The sequence below is a fragment of the Rhinopithecus roxellana genome, chromosome 14, assembly GCF_007565055.1.
Source record: "Rhinopithecus roxellana isolate Shanxi Qingling chromosome 14, ASM756505v1, whole genome shotgun sequence".
NCBI lineage: Eukaryota > Metazoa > Chordata > Mammalia > Primates > Cercopithecidae > Rhinopithecus > Rhinopithecus roxellana.
The window spans coordinates 81022255-81041377 of record NC_044562.1 but is presented as its reverse complement, the minus strand read 5'-3'; the positions used below and the strand labels follow the sequence as shown (position 1 = coordinate 81041377).

General features: G+C 36.0%; 1 protein-coding gene across 3 annotated transcripts in view; it reads left to right on the top strand.

Annotated features, from left to right (window-relative positions):
- The window catches only part of XIRP2 (xin actin binding repeat containing 2), a 79174-nt gene that overhangs the window by 52261 nt on the left and 7790 nt on the right, over window positions 1-19123 (top strand). For 2 of the 3 annotated variants that reach the window (XM_010367857.2, XM_030916756.1), the window contains exons 4-7: window positions 6703-6813; window positions 7526-7598; window positions 8646-8779; window positions 9444-18819. In XM_010367857.2, the coding sequence (XP_010366159.2) occupies window positions 6703-6813; window positions 7526-7598; window positions 8646-8779; window positions 9444-18819 (9694 nt within the window). The remainder of the gene's footprint in view (window positions 1-6702; window positions 6814-7525; window positions 7599-8645; window positions 8780-9443; window positions 18820-19123) is intronic. The other variant, XM_010367858.2, reaches the window with a different exon arrangement.

The window sequence follows — 19123 nt, the reverse complement described above, 5'->3', positions numbered from 1 at the left end:
TGCATATAGAATGCATTCTAGGCAAAGGGACAATTTGTGTAAAAGGTAAAACAGCATGATATATTTGTGAGTGTAGTGAGGAATAACTGAGGCATAAAGCTGGAGATTTTGGCAAAGGTCAGATAATACACAAAATTTTATGTCATGTTAAAGAATTTTTACTTTCTTCTAAGGCAATCAAGAGCCATTGAAGCAATTTAAACAGGAGAGTAAGATGAATAGGTATGTCTTTAACAAAGATTATTCTGGCTTTATAAGATTGATACAAACAGGTTAAGGTGAGATGGAAGAAGATAAATTAGGAGACTACTGAAATAGTCCAGATTAAATATGTGAGGACTTAAATGGGTCAGAAATTCTAGGGTAAAGAGGGCACAGACTCAAGGGTTATTTAAATCACAATAGACAGCATTGGTAGGGCATAGAAATCAGTTGGATATTGGTGAGGAAGGGATGGTAATCAAGAGGTAGAGTTCTGTTTCTCAATTTTGGTTGGTGTTAGTTAGCATAGGACACATGTTACCTCTATTTTTTTTTTCTTTAGAATATTTTATTCTTTCTGTAAACTTTTTATCTGTAATTTCACTTCCCTGTAAGACTCTAAGTTTCAGCCTCTTGTTGGACATTTATATTTATTTATATCTTAGTGTCTCTGGTTTTAAGATTCTTTGTGTCTATGTTGGATTGAAATATTATATACATATATCTTTAATATACATCTTCATAAAACTTCTGAAATGCATTCTTTATTGTGAATTGAATGTCTTTATGTAAGCTGCATTTTTAGTTTGTCAAATAAATATTGTTATTTATATGACTAATATGTTTGACGACTCAGTTGAGAGTGCATCTTTTATATGTTCCTTTTATGAATCTTCAGCGTTTTGGGCCTCTGGAATACGGCTCTATAAATAATACTTTTAGAGCAGGAGAAGACAGTCAGAGTTCTAGCCGCTAAAACTAGCCTTGCTTATTCAGAATCCTCCCTTTTATGACAGCAAAATTTTGTACTTTTAAACCAATTATTTTCTTTATTAAAAATGATTCTTTGCTCTTTCTAGCTAAATATTACCAAAGCATAATTGTTTTTAGTCAAGGAAGAGTTAAAATTAATGGAATGATAACACTTCTCTCAGAAATTTATGCAATAAATCTGCATAATTCATGCTTTGGTATATATTTAGCATTCTTGTTTCAAGGGAATTGCAAGCTAACTGAGCCTTTTTGTATCCTTAAATATATATATATATATTTACATATATTGCATAGATAGAGATACGATCACAGAAATGTATTAAACAATACTGACAGTGCCTAGCCCAATGCCATTGAGATAGCCAATGTTCAGTAACTGTTGTTTGAATAAATAAATGCATGAGTGAAGCTCTACAAGGTCACTCGTGTTTAAAAATTTAGCGCTTTCAAAGAAAAAAATCACTGCATTAAAATGTTTTGAATGTTTAGAGCTAATAATCCAACTAGCATACTCCCATAACTTTAGCAGAGCTACTATTGAATTAAGTAAAACTGGAGCCTTCATTGCTGAGTATATTGAGTCACATAAAGACTTAGGACTTGGAATTGCGTTAACTCTTCTTTTCCCTTAATGTTATTTTCTTATTTTTATAAATTATAAAATGAGGATGAATCATTGTCTTTCAGTGTCATCATAAATATCTCAGCATAGTTATTCAATGTCATAGTAATTCTGCCCAATGCATCCCACTGCAGTTTCTACATGATCTTTGACAACATGTCAGATCCATTAACTCAGTGAATAACAATTCACAAAAAAAACATACAAACTCGTTTGTTTAGCATCATGAATATCTTTTTATTGTCCTATGTTGAAAGAATCCTTACCTCTGTGTGTGTGTTTGCTCTCTTTGTATACATATTTTTTATTTTAGATTCAGGAGGGTACATGTACATGTTTTGTTACATGAATATATTGCATAATGGTGGGATCTGGGCTTCTAGTGTATTTATTGCTGTCTTGGTACAGACTGCTCCTTTCTCTGATGGTGTCAGCTACCCTTTACAGTATCACAGCATTGCACATATTTTTCCATAGATGTTCTGATCACATCTATGAACATCTGTGAAGAGACTCCTCTTTCTGAGTGCACTTTGTAAAGTGACTGACATATTATTGCTAGTATCAAAGGGATGAACAACCAAAACGACAACAAAATGAAATCATAGGGTTATGTGGAAGAATTTGGAATCTCAATTTTCAAAGCAGATTAAAAGTTGTAAAATTTTCACACTACTAAAAAAAAGTGACTACTGTGTTTGCCCATGTGTTTACCCCTTGATGTTTTACTGGATATCTACTGTGTGCATGGAAGCTAATCATTGGGATTTGAGGATGTATGTGATAGACACAGTTCAGTTAAAGGAGAGGATCATATTAGCAAATGATGACTGTGAAATGTGATAGGTAGATAATGCAGATGTGTGCTAATATCACAGGAATAGAAAAAGCAAGAATAGTGCATCCTGTGTAGAAGTCAGGAAAGGTTTCAAAAAGAAAGTAATTTTTGAGCTTGGTCTTTAAGAGGGTATAATGAATGTGGAAAAGCCTTTATATAAAGCTCACACCTTAGAGATGTCAAGTTGTATATTGTAATTTTTAAGGGAAAATTAATAAAAATAAAAAGAGAAACCTCAGAGAAAAAGGAAAAAATTCAATGTTTGAATTTTAATATATTTAAATCCAGACAAATACAATGGTCACCCACAAATTGTTATGCTCATCACTTAAAAGAAAAATAAACTGATTATTCTTTCAAAGCTTGAATCCACTGACATTTTTGCTAAGATGAACAGTCTGTTTTTGGTATTGTTTATGTCTGTTTGACAAAGATGTAAATAACATGAATGTATCATAACTTTTTCTAGTTTTAGAGATTAGTAAAAATGCTATATTACTGGCATTGAACATGAACTTCTGCTTTTTCCACACTAGTGAGGCAGTTACCATCTACTATTCTGCCAGTCTTTCCCCATGTGTTTTTCTATTGGATATACTTCCAAGAGTCACAATAATAGTGAGTCGCCATAAAAAAAAAAAAAAAAAAAAAAACTTTAAAAAAAATCTGTCCTTTTTCCTTACTCATTGCACTATAATGAGTTTGCAATTTTATTGGGAAATGTACAATGTCTTTCCCTATAATGATATAAAAATGAAAAGTTGAATAGGCAGGATACGAACAGTTTCCTGTGCAAGATAAATCTCCTTAGAAGATGTGCATATCAACAATAGATTTTTGTTATATAGTTGGTTAATATATAAGCTCACATCAGACTGATGTGAGCTATGCAGACACCATAATATTGTCTTGCTGTTGTACTGCATTTTCTTTTTTAGATTTCAAAGTTAGAGCACATAGATTATCTATTTTCCTTTCCTTTAATGCCTCATGAGATGAAAGACCTGAGTTTAAGTATGATTTCATGATTTTCCCAAGAATACAACATACCTAGTAAAGGAGAGGTTTAGGATTAATCTCCCATTCCTGACTACTGGTTAACTGACCTGTGAACAAAATAGCATTTGTCTCATGCAGACTGGTCTATATTTAAATTTAATTTTCAGTAACCAATTTTATGAATTATTGGTGTAAATTTATGCATGGTGATCTGACCAGAGTTGTTTAAAACATTTTATTTAATTTGATTTCTGCCTGAGCATTATGATGATGCAACTTTTTACCTAACCCTATACTCTATAGACACCAACATTTAGAAAGAAAGTCAGGTTTTAAATCCAAACTAAACTAGTTGCAAAATATGAAACAGTAAATGGTAGAAACAAAAGCTTGGGATATTTTAAGGTGTATTTTATGTAAGATACAGCAACCAGGGGGCAGTAAAATTGATGCATTGATGCTAACATACCAAACTAGTGTGGCAATTACAGTTCTATCTAGAAATAGCACATAAATGCTGAAGTAGAAACTTACGACTTTAAACAAAATTTATGTACATTTGTACTTTTATTTTGTGTCATTTCCTACAAGAAAATATATTTATAGATGATAGACATAGATTGTTTTTACTCAAGTAGATACACATTAACTATAAAGTGTTTGTCCCAGAAAATAACTTTCAAAATGTGTGTCAAAATTACATTTATTTACAGTTTTTCTATTCCAAATATTTTGCAATTCCTCTCAATACAGAGATTTATGTCACTAACTCTGCTCTTTCAGATTGGTGACAGGTATCTGAAACTCAAATTTCCGTGGGTACCAGACAAGTTTTGTTGCTTTTTTTTTAAAATGTCAACTTGCTCTTAAATATTAGCTAATAATAGTGATGGTGGCCAGCTAAAAGGTATATGCCCAATTAAAAGCCCGACTCTGCCATGTTGGAATATGAACTCAGTGTTAACCAAGTCTTCAGAGTTTTTAAAAGCAGAAAGAATTTTTTATTTTTGTAGATGTTACCTAATTCAAAACTTTAAAATCACTGTGTAGGCCAAATAAAGCATGTCCCCAGGCCACAGCGGGCATGTAGGCCTCTAGGCGGAGACATGATTCTACAGAAATGATCACGGTGCCCCTCACAGGGACCTTGGTTCTAATCAGGTGTGCATTCTCCTTTGCTACTTCACTGTGTTTCATTGGTACTTCCTAATTCTCAGTGTGTGCATGAGAAAGCCATAGAATATTCCCATTATATGCCTAATAGATGGAAAGACTTGTCACAGATGTAAAGAGCTGTCATTAGTGCCCATGCATTTTTTTTTATATCTGCAGTTGTCAATGATTGTTATTGCTCTCTCCAGCACAATGCTATTTGTAGCCTCAAATAAAACTTGATTATGCAAGGCATCTTGTTGTATGGAATTCTGATTCTTTGAACTTGAAGGAATGAATATGGATTATTCATTTTCTATGCTCCTTCTCAAGAAACTAAAGCATTTTGTTCATAGTTCTATCCTCAATTTTGAGAACATTCCTCGCAAGTAGGTGTTTGAATAGAATTAATGTATTGCTGAAAGTTTGCTATCTTATTCATGCGTACTCTCCTCACTTATTCATTATGTGAACTTTTCCTTAACACAAACAGTGTGTTAAACATGTTACCAAATATCATTTGAAATATATGGATTATTAACTAGGCCTAGAAAGCATTCTGCTTGGAAAAGAAATTACAGTGGTCTTCAATTTAATGAGATACAATCAACATTTAAAAGTGTAAGTCCATATTTTGTCTTTGGTTTTATGTAGGACTTCTAGGAAGCCCTCAACTTTTTTTTCTTAATTCTCCTTCCTAGAAAAGTATAATAAGATTAGATTATACTGTAACATCTCTAACTACATGACTAACTGCTCCTTGGTTGATGAGACTTTAAACCCTGTATAACAAATACCCTTGAGGCGAAAAGTCTCATACATCTACTGGCATTAATTTTATACTTATTATTAGTTGAAGAGATTGGGATTTGATAGTATAAAGTTTTTTAACTTACTGCAAAAAACATTTTAGTAATACTATTTTAATTAATAATGATAATATACCCTTGCTCACTCGACTATTCTGTATTAAGACAAATTTTTAAAAGTCAAATCTCAAAAATAGTATTTACTATTCATTTGGATATCAAGATAAAAGTGAAGTCCCACCTTCAGGCACATTCAAAAATATGTTATTGTAAAGAGTCATCTGTCTGTATCCTTATTTTTGGATGTTAAGATTTTTAGCAGTATGCTAACTGCTTCATCATATCAATCAATCATATACTTGTGTCAGAATCACATTCTGTAGTAAAAGCAGGACTGGATCACCAAAATTAATAGGAGCTCCGAGTTTGCAATTCATTAAGGGTCAACCGTTCTAACTTCACCAAAATCAAGAGTAGTTCCACATGTGAAGATAGGGAGACATAAACTAGCATAATAATCTATATTGGATACATTTAATGGTTATATTCTTCAACTGAACTCCGGATATGTCATCATACTGGATGGCCAATTTGAAGACTAGTATGTCTTTTTGTAACATAAAAATGTGACTTGTAAACAACAACAAAAATACATATATATTTTTTCAGGCTCATCTTTCTCATACTGGGTAATGCATCATTAACACTTTTGCTTGCTGAGGGTAGCAGGCAGAATAATGGTCTCCAGATATAACTATGTCCCAATCCCCAGAATTTGTGAATACATTAAATTACATGGCAAAGGAGAATTAAGATGCAGATGGAATTAAGGCTGCTAATTAGATGATTTTATGATGATGAGATAATATTCACTTATCTGGGTTGGTCCAATGTAATCATAAGGGTCCTTAAAAGTGGAAGACAGTATCAGATAGATGGCAGTATGAGAAGTTCTCAGTCTGATAGAGGCAAGGGCCGTTAGCCCAGGAAAGTGGGCAGCCTCTAGAAGCTGCAAAAGGCAAGGAAATGGATTGTCCCCTCCAGCTTGCAGAACAGAATGCATACTTTCTGATACTGGCCAACACCCAGGAAGACTCATTCAGGGCTTCTGACCTATAGAAGTATAAGATCCTAAGATTATGCCGTTTTAAGCCACTAAACTTGTGGTAATTTGTTATAGCAAGAAAACCAATATACTAAAGAATCTCAATTTTTTTTCCAAAAATTGTCACTGAAATTGCACAAATAAAAAAAGTTAAAATTTTTACTTTTCTTAAGGCATTGTCTGTCTGTCTGTTTGCTTTCAGGAGGCAATTCATAGCAGCCAGGTTGGCACTTCAAAAAGCAGCCAGGAAATGGCAAGAAATGAACAAGAAGGGTCCAAAGTGCAGAAAATTGATGTTCATGGAACAGAAATGGTAACTATTTAGAAAGGCAGTACTTTCAAACACTTCCCAGTACTGTATGGAAATTACAACTTTGTTGTAAGCATTTGTATTTATTGTTACTTATGTATCTAGTATCAATACCTATCAGTGTTTCTTTCTCCACTTTCAAGTTCGAATTCTTTTAAAAGTAAAATAGGGCCTGGTGCGGTGGCTCACACCTGCAATCCCAACACTTTGGGAGGCCGAGGCAGGCAGATCATGAGCTCAGGTGTTCGAGAGCAGTCTGGCCAACATAGTGAAACCCCATCTCTACTAAAAATCCAAAAACCTTAGCCAGATATACTGGTATGTGCCTGTAATCCCAGCTACTCAGGAGGCTGAGGCAGGAGAATCACATGAACCCAGGAGGCGAAGGTTGCAGCGAGCTGAGTTCGCACCATTGCACTCCAGCCCAGGTGACAGTGCGAGACTCCATCTCAGAAAATAAATGAATAAATAAATGTAAAATAGGCAACCTATAAAAGTATGATTGCACTTTAGATGTCAGTTCAAATATATTTTATTATAAGTGAATCCATGTGTTAAAATAAATGATAGAGGCTTAATTAGCATCTTTCAATGTACACTAAAGTATTGGGTGAAAATCACTGTAAAATGACGAGTATTATTTGTAAATAATAATACTTCTTAAAATAATTGACTTCTTAAAAAATATTTATTTTCAAATTATCTTTAAATACAGGTCTCTCATCTTGAAAAGCACACCAAGGAAATAAACCAAGCATCTCAGTTTCATCAATATGTTCAGGAAACAGGTAAGAGTCTGGTATTATTGACTCCAATACTCCTTTCTCCTATTGATGTGTTTGAGTTTGAATGGATGACTTCCAAAGCACAATCCTCCCCTCTGAGTAACTTTAGTAACTATGACTCATGGTTCCAGGGAATGCTGAATAGGATTTCTACAAATAATTAGATTTTGCCTGTGGTCATAGGTGCAATAAGTTTCTAAATTAGTTTATTGGCCATCAATCCTATGATATATCCATTCTAAACCTTAAAGCTAACCACCTCTGAATTCCTTTTTGCCTCAGGGACCTGCAGTAAAACTTGATGTTTATCAAGCTCCCTGAGAATAGAGTTGTTATCTAGACTGAATTAATTTTAATACCAGATTTAAGCACTATTAAGTCCAGCTCTCCAATCTGTAGATATGAGATTAGACTACAGCCAAATTTGTGCAAGTTTGCACAAGGCTGGACATAGTTTGTCTTGTCTGTAAAAATGGAATGAGCTTTGCTACCCTGAAGAACTAAAAAAAAAAAAAAAAAAAAAAAAAATTTAAGCCAACTGTGACCAAAACTTTACTTGATGACATGACTATATCTTTATTTTGGTTTTATTGCTTAAGAAAGTAGGTCTTCTGCAATTTATTTTCTTGTTTTATACATTTTATTATTTTTTCCTGAGCATAAAAGTAGAATATGCTTGTAGAAAATTTGGAAAATCCAGAGATAACCAACATTTTTCTTCCTGTATTTACTATAGTTCTTCCTATATTCCTAAATTACATAATGAAATAATGACATATGTATGCTTGTACCTTGAATCTTTTTACTTAATGTACATTGTGAGAAGTTTCCCATAGCATTATAATTTTATCTTTTTTAATTTTTGTAGAGACAGGGTCTGGCTATGATGCCCAGGCTGGTCTCACACTCTTGGGCTGAAGTAATCTTCGCACCTCAGCCTCCCAAAGTATTGGGATTACAGGCATGAACCACCATGCCCAGCCGTAATTTCTTCTTAAACATAATTTTTAGTAATTACATAGTATCCCTGGTGTGTTTTTCTGTTTATAGTCATTGATACACCTGAGGATGAAGAAATTCCAAAGGTTTCGACTAAGTTGTTAAAAGAGCAGTTTGAAAAGTCTGCCCAGGAAAAGATCCTTTACTCTGACAAAGAGATGACAACTCCAGCAAAGCAGATTAAGGTAAAGTCATTTCTTTACACAGAAACATATTAAGTGTAAGACCAAGCTTAAATGTATAACATTTTCAAATTACTGAAATTTGAAGTGGCTTTTCAACAAAAACAAAAATTCTGAACTAGCATTTATTCAGTTCTATAAGGAGAATATTGACCTGCATGCAAAAGGAGGTAGAGTAAAAACTTTTCTCACTAGAGGAAAATAAGGGAAGAAAAAGTTATGTATGTTCTAAAGTCTAATAATTAACATTAAAGTAATTAAATCAATTTTAAATGCCAGATGCTTGCTCTGTTCTGTTTTAAATTCCAAGGAAAAGGAAACAACCCTCAAAAGTACTTTAAGACTTTTACTGTTTCCCTCTAGATTACTCTGCATACCACATTAAGTAAAGGGAAAAAAAATCACAATTATATGTAAATTTTAAAATATTGAGTCCTTGATGCATTGAATGGCAAATATAACTTTACAAGTAAAAATGGATTATAGGAAAGATAGTGACAAATATTGACTATTATTCCTAAGTAGGTCTCTAAATGAGTACATCACATATTGTTCCCAATGGAGATATCATAGTAGGGTCCAGGTTACAGACCAATGAAGGGCAGTGCCTAGGAAGTCTCTGCCACTACACTCACCTTTATAAGATTTGATTTTCTCTCCCCTAAAGATTGAATGTGAATGTGAAGAGACTTTAAAGCCATCATCAGTTGTGAGTACCTCTTCCACTTCTTGCATTTCAACCAGCCAGAGAAAGGAAACATCAACCACAAGATATGGTGATCACAGTATCACTTCCTCAACTCTGGCACAAATTAATGCTACTTCTTCAGGAATGACAGAATTTCCTCCTCCCCCACCTGACGTACTTCAAACTTCAATAGATGTGACAGCATTTTCCCAGTCCCCTGAACTACCCAGTCCTCCTAGAAGACTACCAGTCCCCAAAGATGTATATTCCAAGCAAAGAAATTTGTATGAATTAAACCGTTTATATAAACACATCCATCCTGAGTTAAGAAAAAACTTAGAAAAAGATTATATCAGTGAGGTTTCTGAGATTGTTTCTAGTCAAATGAACTCAGGGAGTTCAGTCTCAGCAGATGTGCAACAAACCCGTTATGTTTTTGAAAACACAAATGACAGTTCTCAAAAAGATCTGAACTCAGAAAGAGAATACTTGGAATGGGATGAAATTCTGAAGGGAGAGGTGCAGTCCATTAGATGGATCTTTGAGAATCAACCATTGGATTCCATTAACAATGGCTCTCCTGATGAAGGTGACATTTCCAGGGGTGTTGCTGATCAAGAAATCATTGCTGGTGGCAATGTGAAATATACTACATGGATGTTTGAAACCCAACCCATTGACACACTTGGGGCTCATTCTTCTGACACTGTAGAAAATGCAGAGAAAATTCCTGAGCTAGCCAGAGGAGATGTCTGCACAGCTCGGTGGATGTTTGAAACAAGGCCATTGGACTCAATGAATAAAATGCATCAAAGTCAAGAAGAATCAGCGGTAACTATCAGTAAGGACATAACTGGGGGGGATGTCAAGACTGTCAGATACATGTTTGAAACTCAACATCTAGATCAACTTGGACAGCTTCATTCAGTGGATGAGGTTCACTTACTGCAGCTTAGGTCTGAGCTCAAAGAAATTAAGGGAAATGTTAAAAGAAGTATAAAATGTTTTGAAACTCAACCATTATATGTTATTAGAGATGGTTCAGGTCAAATGCTGGAAATTAAAACTGTTCACAGGGAAGATGTTGAAAAAGGAGATGTAAGAACAGCACGGTGGATGTTTGAAACACAGCCGTTGGACACAATTAACAAAGATATCACAGAAATTAAAATTGTCCGAGGAATATCCATGGAAGAAAATGTCAAAGGTGGGGTGAGTAAGGCAAAGTGGTTGTTTGAAACCCAACCTTTGGAGAAAATCAAAGAGTCAGAAGAGGTCATCATTGAAAAGGAAACAATAATAGGTACAGATGTCTCCAGAAAGTGTTGGATGTTTGAAACACAGCCATTAGACATTTTAAAAGAAGTTCCTGATGCAGATCCTCTACAACATGAGGAGATAATAGGGGGTGATGTACAAACTACTAAGCATCTCTTTGAAACACTTCCAATTGAGGCATTAAAAGACAGTCCTGATATAGGAAAGCTTCAAAAAATCACTGCCTCTGAAGAAGAAAAAGGGGATGTTAGGCATCAAAAATGGATTTTTGAAACCCAACCTCTGGAAGACATTAGAAAAGATAAAAAGGAGTACACACGAACAGTGAAACTTGAAGAAGTTGACAGAGGAGATGTGAAAAACTACACACATATCTTTGAATCAAACAATTTAATTAAATTTGATGCATCACATAAAATAGAGGTGGAAGGAGTCACAAGAGGTGCTGTAGAGTTAAATAAATCTCTCTTCGAGACAACACCACTGTATGCCATTCAAGATCCCCTTGGAAAATATCATCAAGTAAAGACAGTCCAGCAAGAAGAAATCATAAGAGGTGATGTAAGAAGCTGTAGGTGGCTTTTTGAAACAAGGCCCATTGACCAGTTTGATGAAAGCATTCATAAATTTCAAATAATTAGAGGAATATCTGCTCAAGAAATACAGACTGGAAATGTGAAATCTGCCAAATGGTTGTTTGAAACCCAACCTCTTGATTCAATTAAATATTTTAGTGATGTGGAAGAAACAGAAAGTAAAACTGAACAAGCTAGAGATATTATTAAAGGGGATGTCAAAACCTGTAAATGGCTTTTTGAGACCCAGCCAATGGAGTCTCTTTATGAAAAAGTTTCGTTAATGACCAGCAGTGAAGAAATTCATAAGGGAGATGTCAAAACCTGTACTTGGCTCTTTGAAACTCAGCCACTTGATACCATAAAAGATGACTCTGAAACAACAGTCAAATTGCAAACTGTAAAACAGGAGGAGATCCAAGGTGGGGATGTTCGTACAGCATGTTTTCTTTTTGAGACAGAAAATTTGGACAGCATACAAGGAGAAGAAGTGAAGGAAATCAAGCCTGTTGAAATGGATATACAAGCTGGAGATGTTTCTAGCATGAGGTATAAATTTGAAAATCAGTCCTTAGATTCCATAAGTTCCAGTTCAGAGGAAGTTTTGAAAAAGATCAAAACCTTAAAAACTGAAGATATTCAAAAAGGCAATGTTTTAAATTGTAGGTGGCTTTTTGAAAACCAACCAATTGATAAGATAAAAGAAAGCCAAGAAGGTGATGAATGTGTTAAGACGGTGACAGACATACAAGGTGGCGATGTAAGAAAGGGGTGCTTTATTTTTGAGACTTTTTCTTTAGATGAGATTAAAGAAGAATCTGACTATATCAGCACCAAGAAAACAATTACTGAAGAAGTAATGCAGGGTGATGTAAAAAGCTACAGAATGCTCTTTGAAACCCAGCCACTCTATGCAATTCAAGACCGAGAAGGGTCCTATCACGAAGTAACCACAGTTAAAAAAGAAGAGGTAATTCATGGAGATGTGAGAGGAACAAGGTGGCTTTTTGAAACAAAGCCATTAGACTCTATTAATAAATCAGAAACTGTGTACGTTATTAAAGCTGTCACACAAGAAGACATTCAGAAGGGAGATGTTAGTTCTGTCAGATACAGGTTTGAAACTCAGCCACTGGATCAGATTTCTGAAGAATCACATAATATTGTGCCCACTGTTGACCATATACAAGGTGGCAATGTAAAGACAAGTAAACAATTCTTTGAGTCTGAAAATTTTGATAAGAATAACTATATACGAACAGTAAGTGTCAATGAAATACAAAAGGGCAACGTCAAAACATCTACTTGGCTATTCGAAACCCACACTCTAGATGAACTGAGAGGAGAAGGGTTAGAATATGAAAATATCAAGACAGTCACCCAGGAAGATGTGCAGAAAGGTGATGTTAAGCAGGCTGTGTGGCTTTTTGAAAATCAAACTTTTGATTCTATTATGGAAGCACATAAAGGTGTCACAAAAATGACCAAGGAAGAAATCCCTCCTTCTGATGTCAAAACAACTACATGGCTCTTTGAAACAACACCACTTCCTGAATTTAATGAAAATAGAATAGAAAAGATAGAAATTATTGGCAAGAGCATTAAAGAAACCTTAGAAGATCTCTTCTCTCAAAAAGTTATCCAGGCTCCTGGAATCATCATTGAAGCTGATGAAGTTGGGGATGTTCGAATGGCAAAATACAAGCTAATGAACCAAGCATCTCCTGAGATACAGAAAGAAGAAATTATCAGGGCTGATCTCAGAAATATAATGGTGAACCTACTTTCCAAAAGGGACTGTACTAAAAGAGAGATTTTGGTTAGTGAAGAAGAGAAGGGAAATGTTAATTTGACTAAAACTCAATTATTAAACAAATCAACTGAATTTCATGCTGAAAAAGAAGAGATAGTGAAAGGTGATGTACAACAAGCAATAAAAAACCTGTTCTCTGAGGAAAGATCTGTAAAGAAAGGCATCTTAATTCAGGAAGATGAAAGAGGAGATATTAACATGACTATCTATTGTCTTCTTCATGAAAATGATGGTGACACAAATGAGCGTGAAGAAGTAATAGGGGGTGATGTCAGACGTACCATTCATAATTTATTGTCTTCCACATCAAACAATAAAATATCTGAAAGGGCTAAAATTGATGCCTCTGAGAGGGGAAATGTTCAGTTTTTCACAACCTGCATAGAAGCTGGAGCTTTGGATTATCTCAAACAACTCCACACAGAGTCAAATGAGACACTGACAGCTAAGCAACAAGAAGGAGAGAAAGAAATTATTGGTGGTGATGTTGAAGGCACAAAACTGTTACTGAAGAAAAGGCAGTCTCTGGTTGAACGTACTGTTAGTGAAACTGACATCATCCCTGGAGATGTGCATAATACAGTTAAGGTTTTTATGACCGAGCCTCAGAGTACACTTGGTAAGATACCCAAAGAAGAGATTATAAAAGGTGATTTGGCATCAACCCTAAAATCCCTCAGCCAGGCTGTAAATCAGAAAACAGTGACAAAAACAGAAGAAATTATAAAAGGTAACATGCTAGCCACACTCAAGTCACTTAAAGAATCTAGCCATCGATGGAAAGAATCTCAACAGCCTGATGGCATCCCTAGTGATATTGAGAAAGCTATTGAATGTCTTGAAAAAGCTACAAATACAAGGACAGAAATTCTGAAAAAGGAGCTTCTCAAAGATGACCTGGAAACATCATTAAGGTCTTTGAAAGAAGCACAAAGAAGTTTCAAAGAGGTAGATAAAGAAGGTGTAATCAAAAAAGATGCTCAAGTTGTGATGGCAGGATCCTCAGGAGAACAGAAAACAGATATTCATCAGGTTGCTGTCCAGAGGAACAAAAATAGTCTTCTTCAGCCAAAGCCAGCACCCTTTGAGCCAGCAGCCAAGTGGCAAGGGGGAGCAGATACTCTCAGTCAAACTATGGGAAAATCTTGTCATGGCAATTTAGAAGAAAGAACTGAGGTTAATCTTCCAAAAGCCCCCAAAGCCAGTGTAAAGATTGTCATAGATCGTGAACAAAACAATGATGCTCTAGAGAAAAGCCTTAGAAGACCATCTAATTCACACCATAAATCTATTAAAAATATTTTGGAATCAGGAGACAAAATGGGTGTCTGGACTGATATCACAGGAGAACAGCATCTTAGAGATGAATATATGAGCAGACAATTAACCTCAACTGTATCAGTTAAGAATAATCTAAAAACTAAAGAATCAGACAGGGAAGTGAGAGAGCTGAAGAAGGATGATGCCTTTAATTCCATCCAATCTGCTGATAAAACCATTGGAAAGCAAGAGACATATGAATGGAGAAATGACCACCAGAAAACGGAGGCTTTTCATATAAAGAGTCCTAAAAAGACCGAAAATATTAAAATATTAACTGATACACAAAACTCCAAGCCCAGTCCCACCCAGCATCCAGTCAGCATGCCAGTTGGAGGAACTTACGACATTTCAGGGGACTTTCAGAAGCAAACTTTGTTAAAGCAAGAAACAAAATATTCTAATAAGAATATAAAGCAAAAGAATATAAACCTTCAACCAATGTGGCAGCCTTTGCCTGTAGAGCAAGACACAACCAATGTAACAGAAGTGAAAGTCTCTGAAAAAAATCACAATACATTTAAGACAACCAACAAAAAGCAGGAGACTGATGTTCACTTGAAAAGCCAGGACTTTCTAATGAAGACAAATACTTCCACAGACTTAAAAACGGCAATGGAAAGGTCCTTGAATCCAATCAACTTTAACCCTGAGAATAATGTAAAAGAAAGTGAGTGCCCCCTTCCACCTCCATCTCCACCTCCTCCACCACCTTCTAATGCATCATCTGAAATTGAATTTCCTCTTCCTCCTCCACCTCCTTTCATGATGTTTCCTGAAAAAAATGGGTTTCTTCCCTCACTGTCCACAGAGAAGATAAAGGCTGAATTTGAAAGCTTTCCGGGCCTGCCTCTTCCTCCACCTCCAGTAGATGAGAAATTTGAAAGAGAAAGTCCATCGGTGTTTCTGCCGCCTCCTCCTCCTCCAACTCCGTCTCAAAACTCAGCACATCTCCTTTCCTCCTCTGCTCCAGAAAAGCACAGTGGAGCCTTCATGCAACAATATTCCCAAAAAGAAGCCTCAAACTCTCAGAATTCTCAGACTAAAATCGTAACAGGAAAATCAGGTGTGTTGCCACCTCCCACATTGCCCAAACCCAAACTTCCCAAGCATATAAAAGATAATAAGAACCATTTCTCCCCCAAAGTTGAATTGACAAACTCCCTGTCAGATATGGAATGTAAAATTACTACCTCAAAGGATCAGAAAAAAGTAATGATGATGACCAGCAGCGAACACACAGAGACAAAGCAGAACGTTATTAGTAGGAGTCTTGATGAAAGAAAACAATTATTTGTTGACTCTGCAAACTGTCTCTCACACACAGTTCCAGGAACTTCAGCACCCAAGAAAAAACAGATTGCACCTCTTATAAAATCTCATTCATTTCCAGAGAGTTCAGGACAACAAAGTCCAAAACCTTATATGAGAAAATTTAAGACACCTTTAATGATTGCTGAAGAAAAATATAGACAACAAAAAGAAGAACTTGAAAAACAGAAACAGGAGAGTTCTTACTACAACATTGTTAAAACTGAAAGCCAAAATCAACACATATCAGAGGTGGAAAAGGAAATGCCATTACGAAAAACCAATGAGGAGGTTTCCGTATCTGGAATTGATTCAGAGCACACCGTGGTTCAACCCAACCCAGGCTCTCAAAGTAATGCTCTGGTACTAGGAGTGTGTTCTGATAACCAGCTCTCCACAACATCGCCAGTGACAGTCGCTGCCAAGAGGCTCCACCATGTTTTAGCAGCCTCAGAAGACAAAGATAAGATGAAAAAGGAAGTTTTACAAAGCGCAAGGGATATTATGCAATCCAAATCAGCTTGTGAAATTAAACAAAGTCACCAAGAATGTAGTGCCCAACAAACACAACAGAATAAGTATTTGGAGCAGTTGCACTTGCCCCAAAGCAAACCAATTTCCCCAAATTTCAAAGTTAAAACCATCAAGCTTCCAACTCTAGATCATACATTAAATGAAACAGACCACAGCTATGAAAGTCATAAACAGCAATCTGAGGTTGATGTTCAAACCTTTACCAAACAACAATATCTGGAAACCCAGAAAACTGAAGCAAGCACTGAATGTAGTCATAAGCAATCTCTGGCTGAAAGACATTACCAGCTACCTAAGAAGGAGAAAAGAGTGACAATAAAATTGCCTACAGAATCCATTCAGAAGAACCATGAAGATAAGCTCAAGATAGTTCCTGGGAAGCAAAGAGAATTTGGGGGATCTGACAGAGGGAAACTTCCAGGAAGCGAAGAAAAAAATAAGGGACCATCAATGATTAGTCGAAAAGAAGAGAGATTAATAACTGAAAGAAAACAAGAACTTTTGAAGAATAAATCAGCACCAAAGGCCGTCAGGCAAAAGGTTATTGATGCACATCTTGATTCACAGACTCAAAATTTTCAGCAAACACAAATACAGACCTCTGAAAGTAAAGTTGAACATAAAAAATGGCCCCAGCCATATAATAGTCTGCAGGAAGAAAAATGTCTCGAAGTCAAGGGCATACAACAGAAACAAGTCTTCTCTAATACTAAAGATTCAAAGCAAGAGATTACACAGAACAAATCATTCTTTTCTGCTGTGAAAGAATCCCAGCAGGACGATGGAAAATGTGCCGTAAATATAGTGGAATTCTTGAGAAAACGTGAAGAACTACAAGAGATTTTGTCTAGAGTAAAGCAGTTTGAAGCAGAGCCAAGTAAAAGTGGCCTTAAAACATTTCAGACACTGTTAAATACTATCCCAGGATGGCTGATAAGTGAAGAAAAGAGAGAATATGCAGTTCACATTGCCATGGAGAATAATTTAGAAAAAGTAAAAGAAGAAATAACACATATTAAAACTCAAGCAGAAGATATGCTTGTGTTCTATGAAAATATAATTCAGACAGCCATGATGTCCTCCAAAACAGGAAAATCGGGAAGTAAACCCACTAGTCTTGAAACATCATCCAAAGTATCTAATGTTCATGTCAGCAATAATAAAAATAGTGAACAGAAAGAAAATAAAATTGCCAAAGAGAAAACAGGACAGCACCAAGTAGCAGCTCATCGTGAAGCAGCTGTTCATAGTCACGTGACAACCCATCAGGAAATTAAACTCGATGAGAGCAACATTCCTCCTCCCTCTTTAAAAACACGCCCACCGTCACCAACTTTTATCACAATAGAATCTACTGCCCGACGAACGGAAACGCCTACTAAGGACGAGCTTTCTCAGTCCCCTAAAAAGGACAGTTATGTTGAACCCCCACCAAGAAGGCCCATGTCGCAAACATCTGAAATTCACAGAGCAAACACTTCCCCTACTCCACCCAGGAGTCACTCTGAACAACTCGTCAGACTCAAAGACACCACTGCAAAGTTATCCAAAGGGGCCATCCCATGTCCAGCGGTCACCCCGGTTCCAATTGTAGAGAAGAGGTCTGAAATCATCATGTCTCCTGCAACACTTCGTCGTCAAATTAAGATAGAAACTCGTGGTAGGGACTCTCCACCTACAATCACAATACCAGTAAATATACATCATACTGCTAGTGGTTCCTCCAGAGAATCTATGGAAGCTCAAGAGGAAATCAGGAAAGTGGAGAAAAGGGCTACTTACGTTCACAATGGTGGACTCAATTCCACTGATCCCATAGTGCCCGACACTGAAAGCTATGATGCAGTTGAAATCATCCGCAAGGTTGAAGTGCCTCCTCGCCTGTCAGAGCACACGCAGAGATATGAAGCAGCCAACCGCACTGTTCCAATGGCTGAAAATTTCGTGAATGACCGTGAAAATGAAATAAACAGATGGTTCAGGGAATTTGAGCATGGCCCAGTTTCTGAAGCAAAGTTAAACAGAAGAGTTTATGCAAATGGAGAAACAAACCATAATATCCAGCAAGAAAGTCGTACTTTTTGTCAGGAGGAATTTGGATTAACGTCTTTAGGAAACACGAGTTTTACAGATTTTTCTTGCAAACATCCTAGAGAGCTGCAAGAAAAGATTCCTATTAAACAGCCCAGGATCTGCTCTGAAACAAGGTCCCTAAGTGAACATGTCTCAGGCATGGATGCATTTGAGAGTCAAATTGTTGAGTCAAAGATGAAAACCTCTTCATCACATAGCTCAGAAGCTGGCAAATCTGGCTGTGACTTCAAGCATGCCCCACCAACCTACGAGGATGTCATTGCTGGACATATTTTAGATATCTCTGATTCACCCAAAGAAGTCAGAAAAAATTTTCAAAAGACGTGGCAGGAGAGCGGAAGAGTTTTTAAAAGCCTGGGATATGCAACTTCAGATTCTTCTGCAACTGAGATAAAAACTGCCTTCCAAGAGGAATCTGCATTTATAAGTGGTAAATGAGCTTGCAACGTGTTAAAGAAGATTAACCATTTAAAGCTATGTGTTCCATAGCCAAAACGATGTGCAGTTAAAGAGTGTGTGGAAACAACCAAACACTATAACCTGAAACTAACAGCTTCCCATGTATGCTTGTATACTCTTTATATGCTTGCTTTTACAACTTTATTTTCACAAAAGCATATATTATGATTTACTTGCACTGTGTGAGAATAACAAATACTATTATACAGATTACTGAGACATATTTGTCAAGGTAAATAAGGCTTTGGATAAAGCAACAGGTATAGCAATAATGT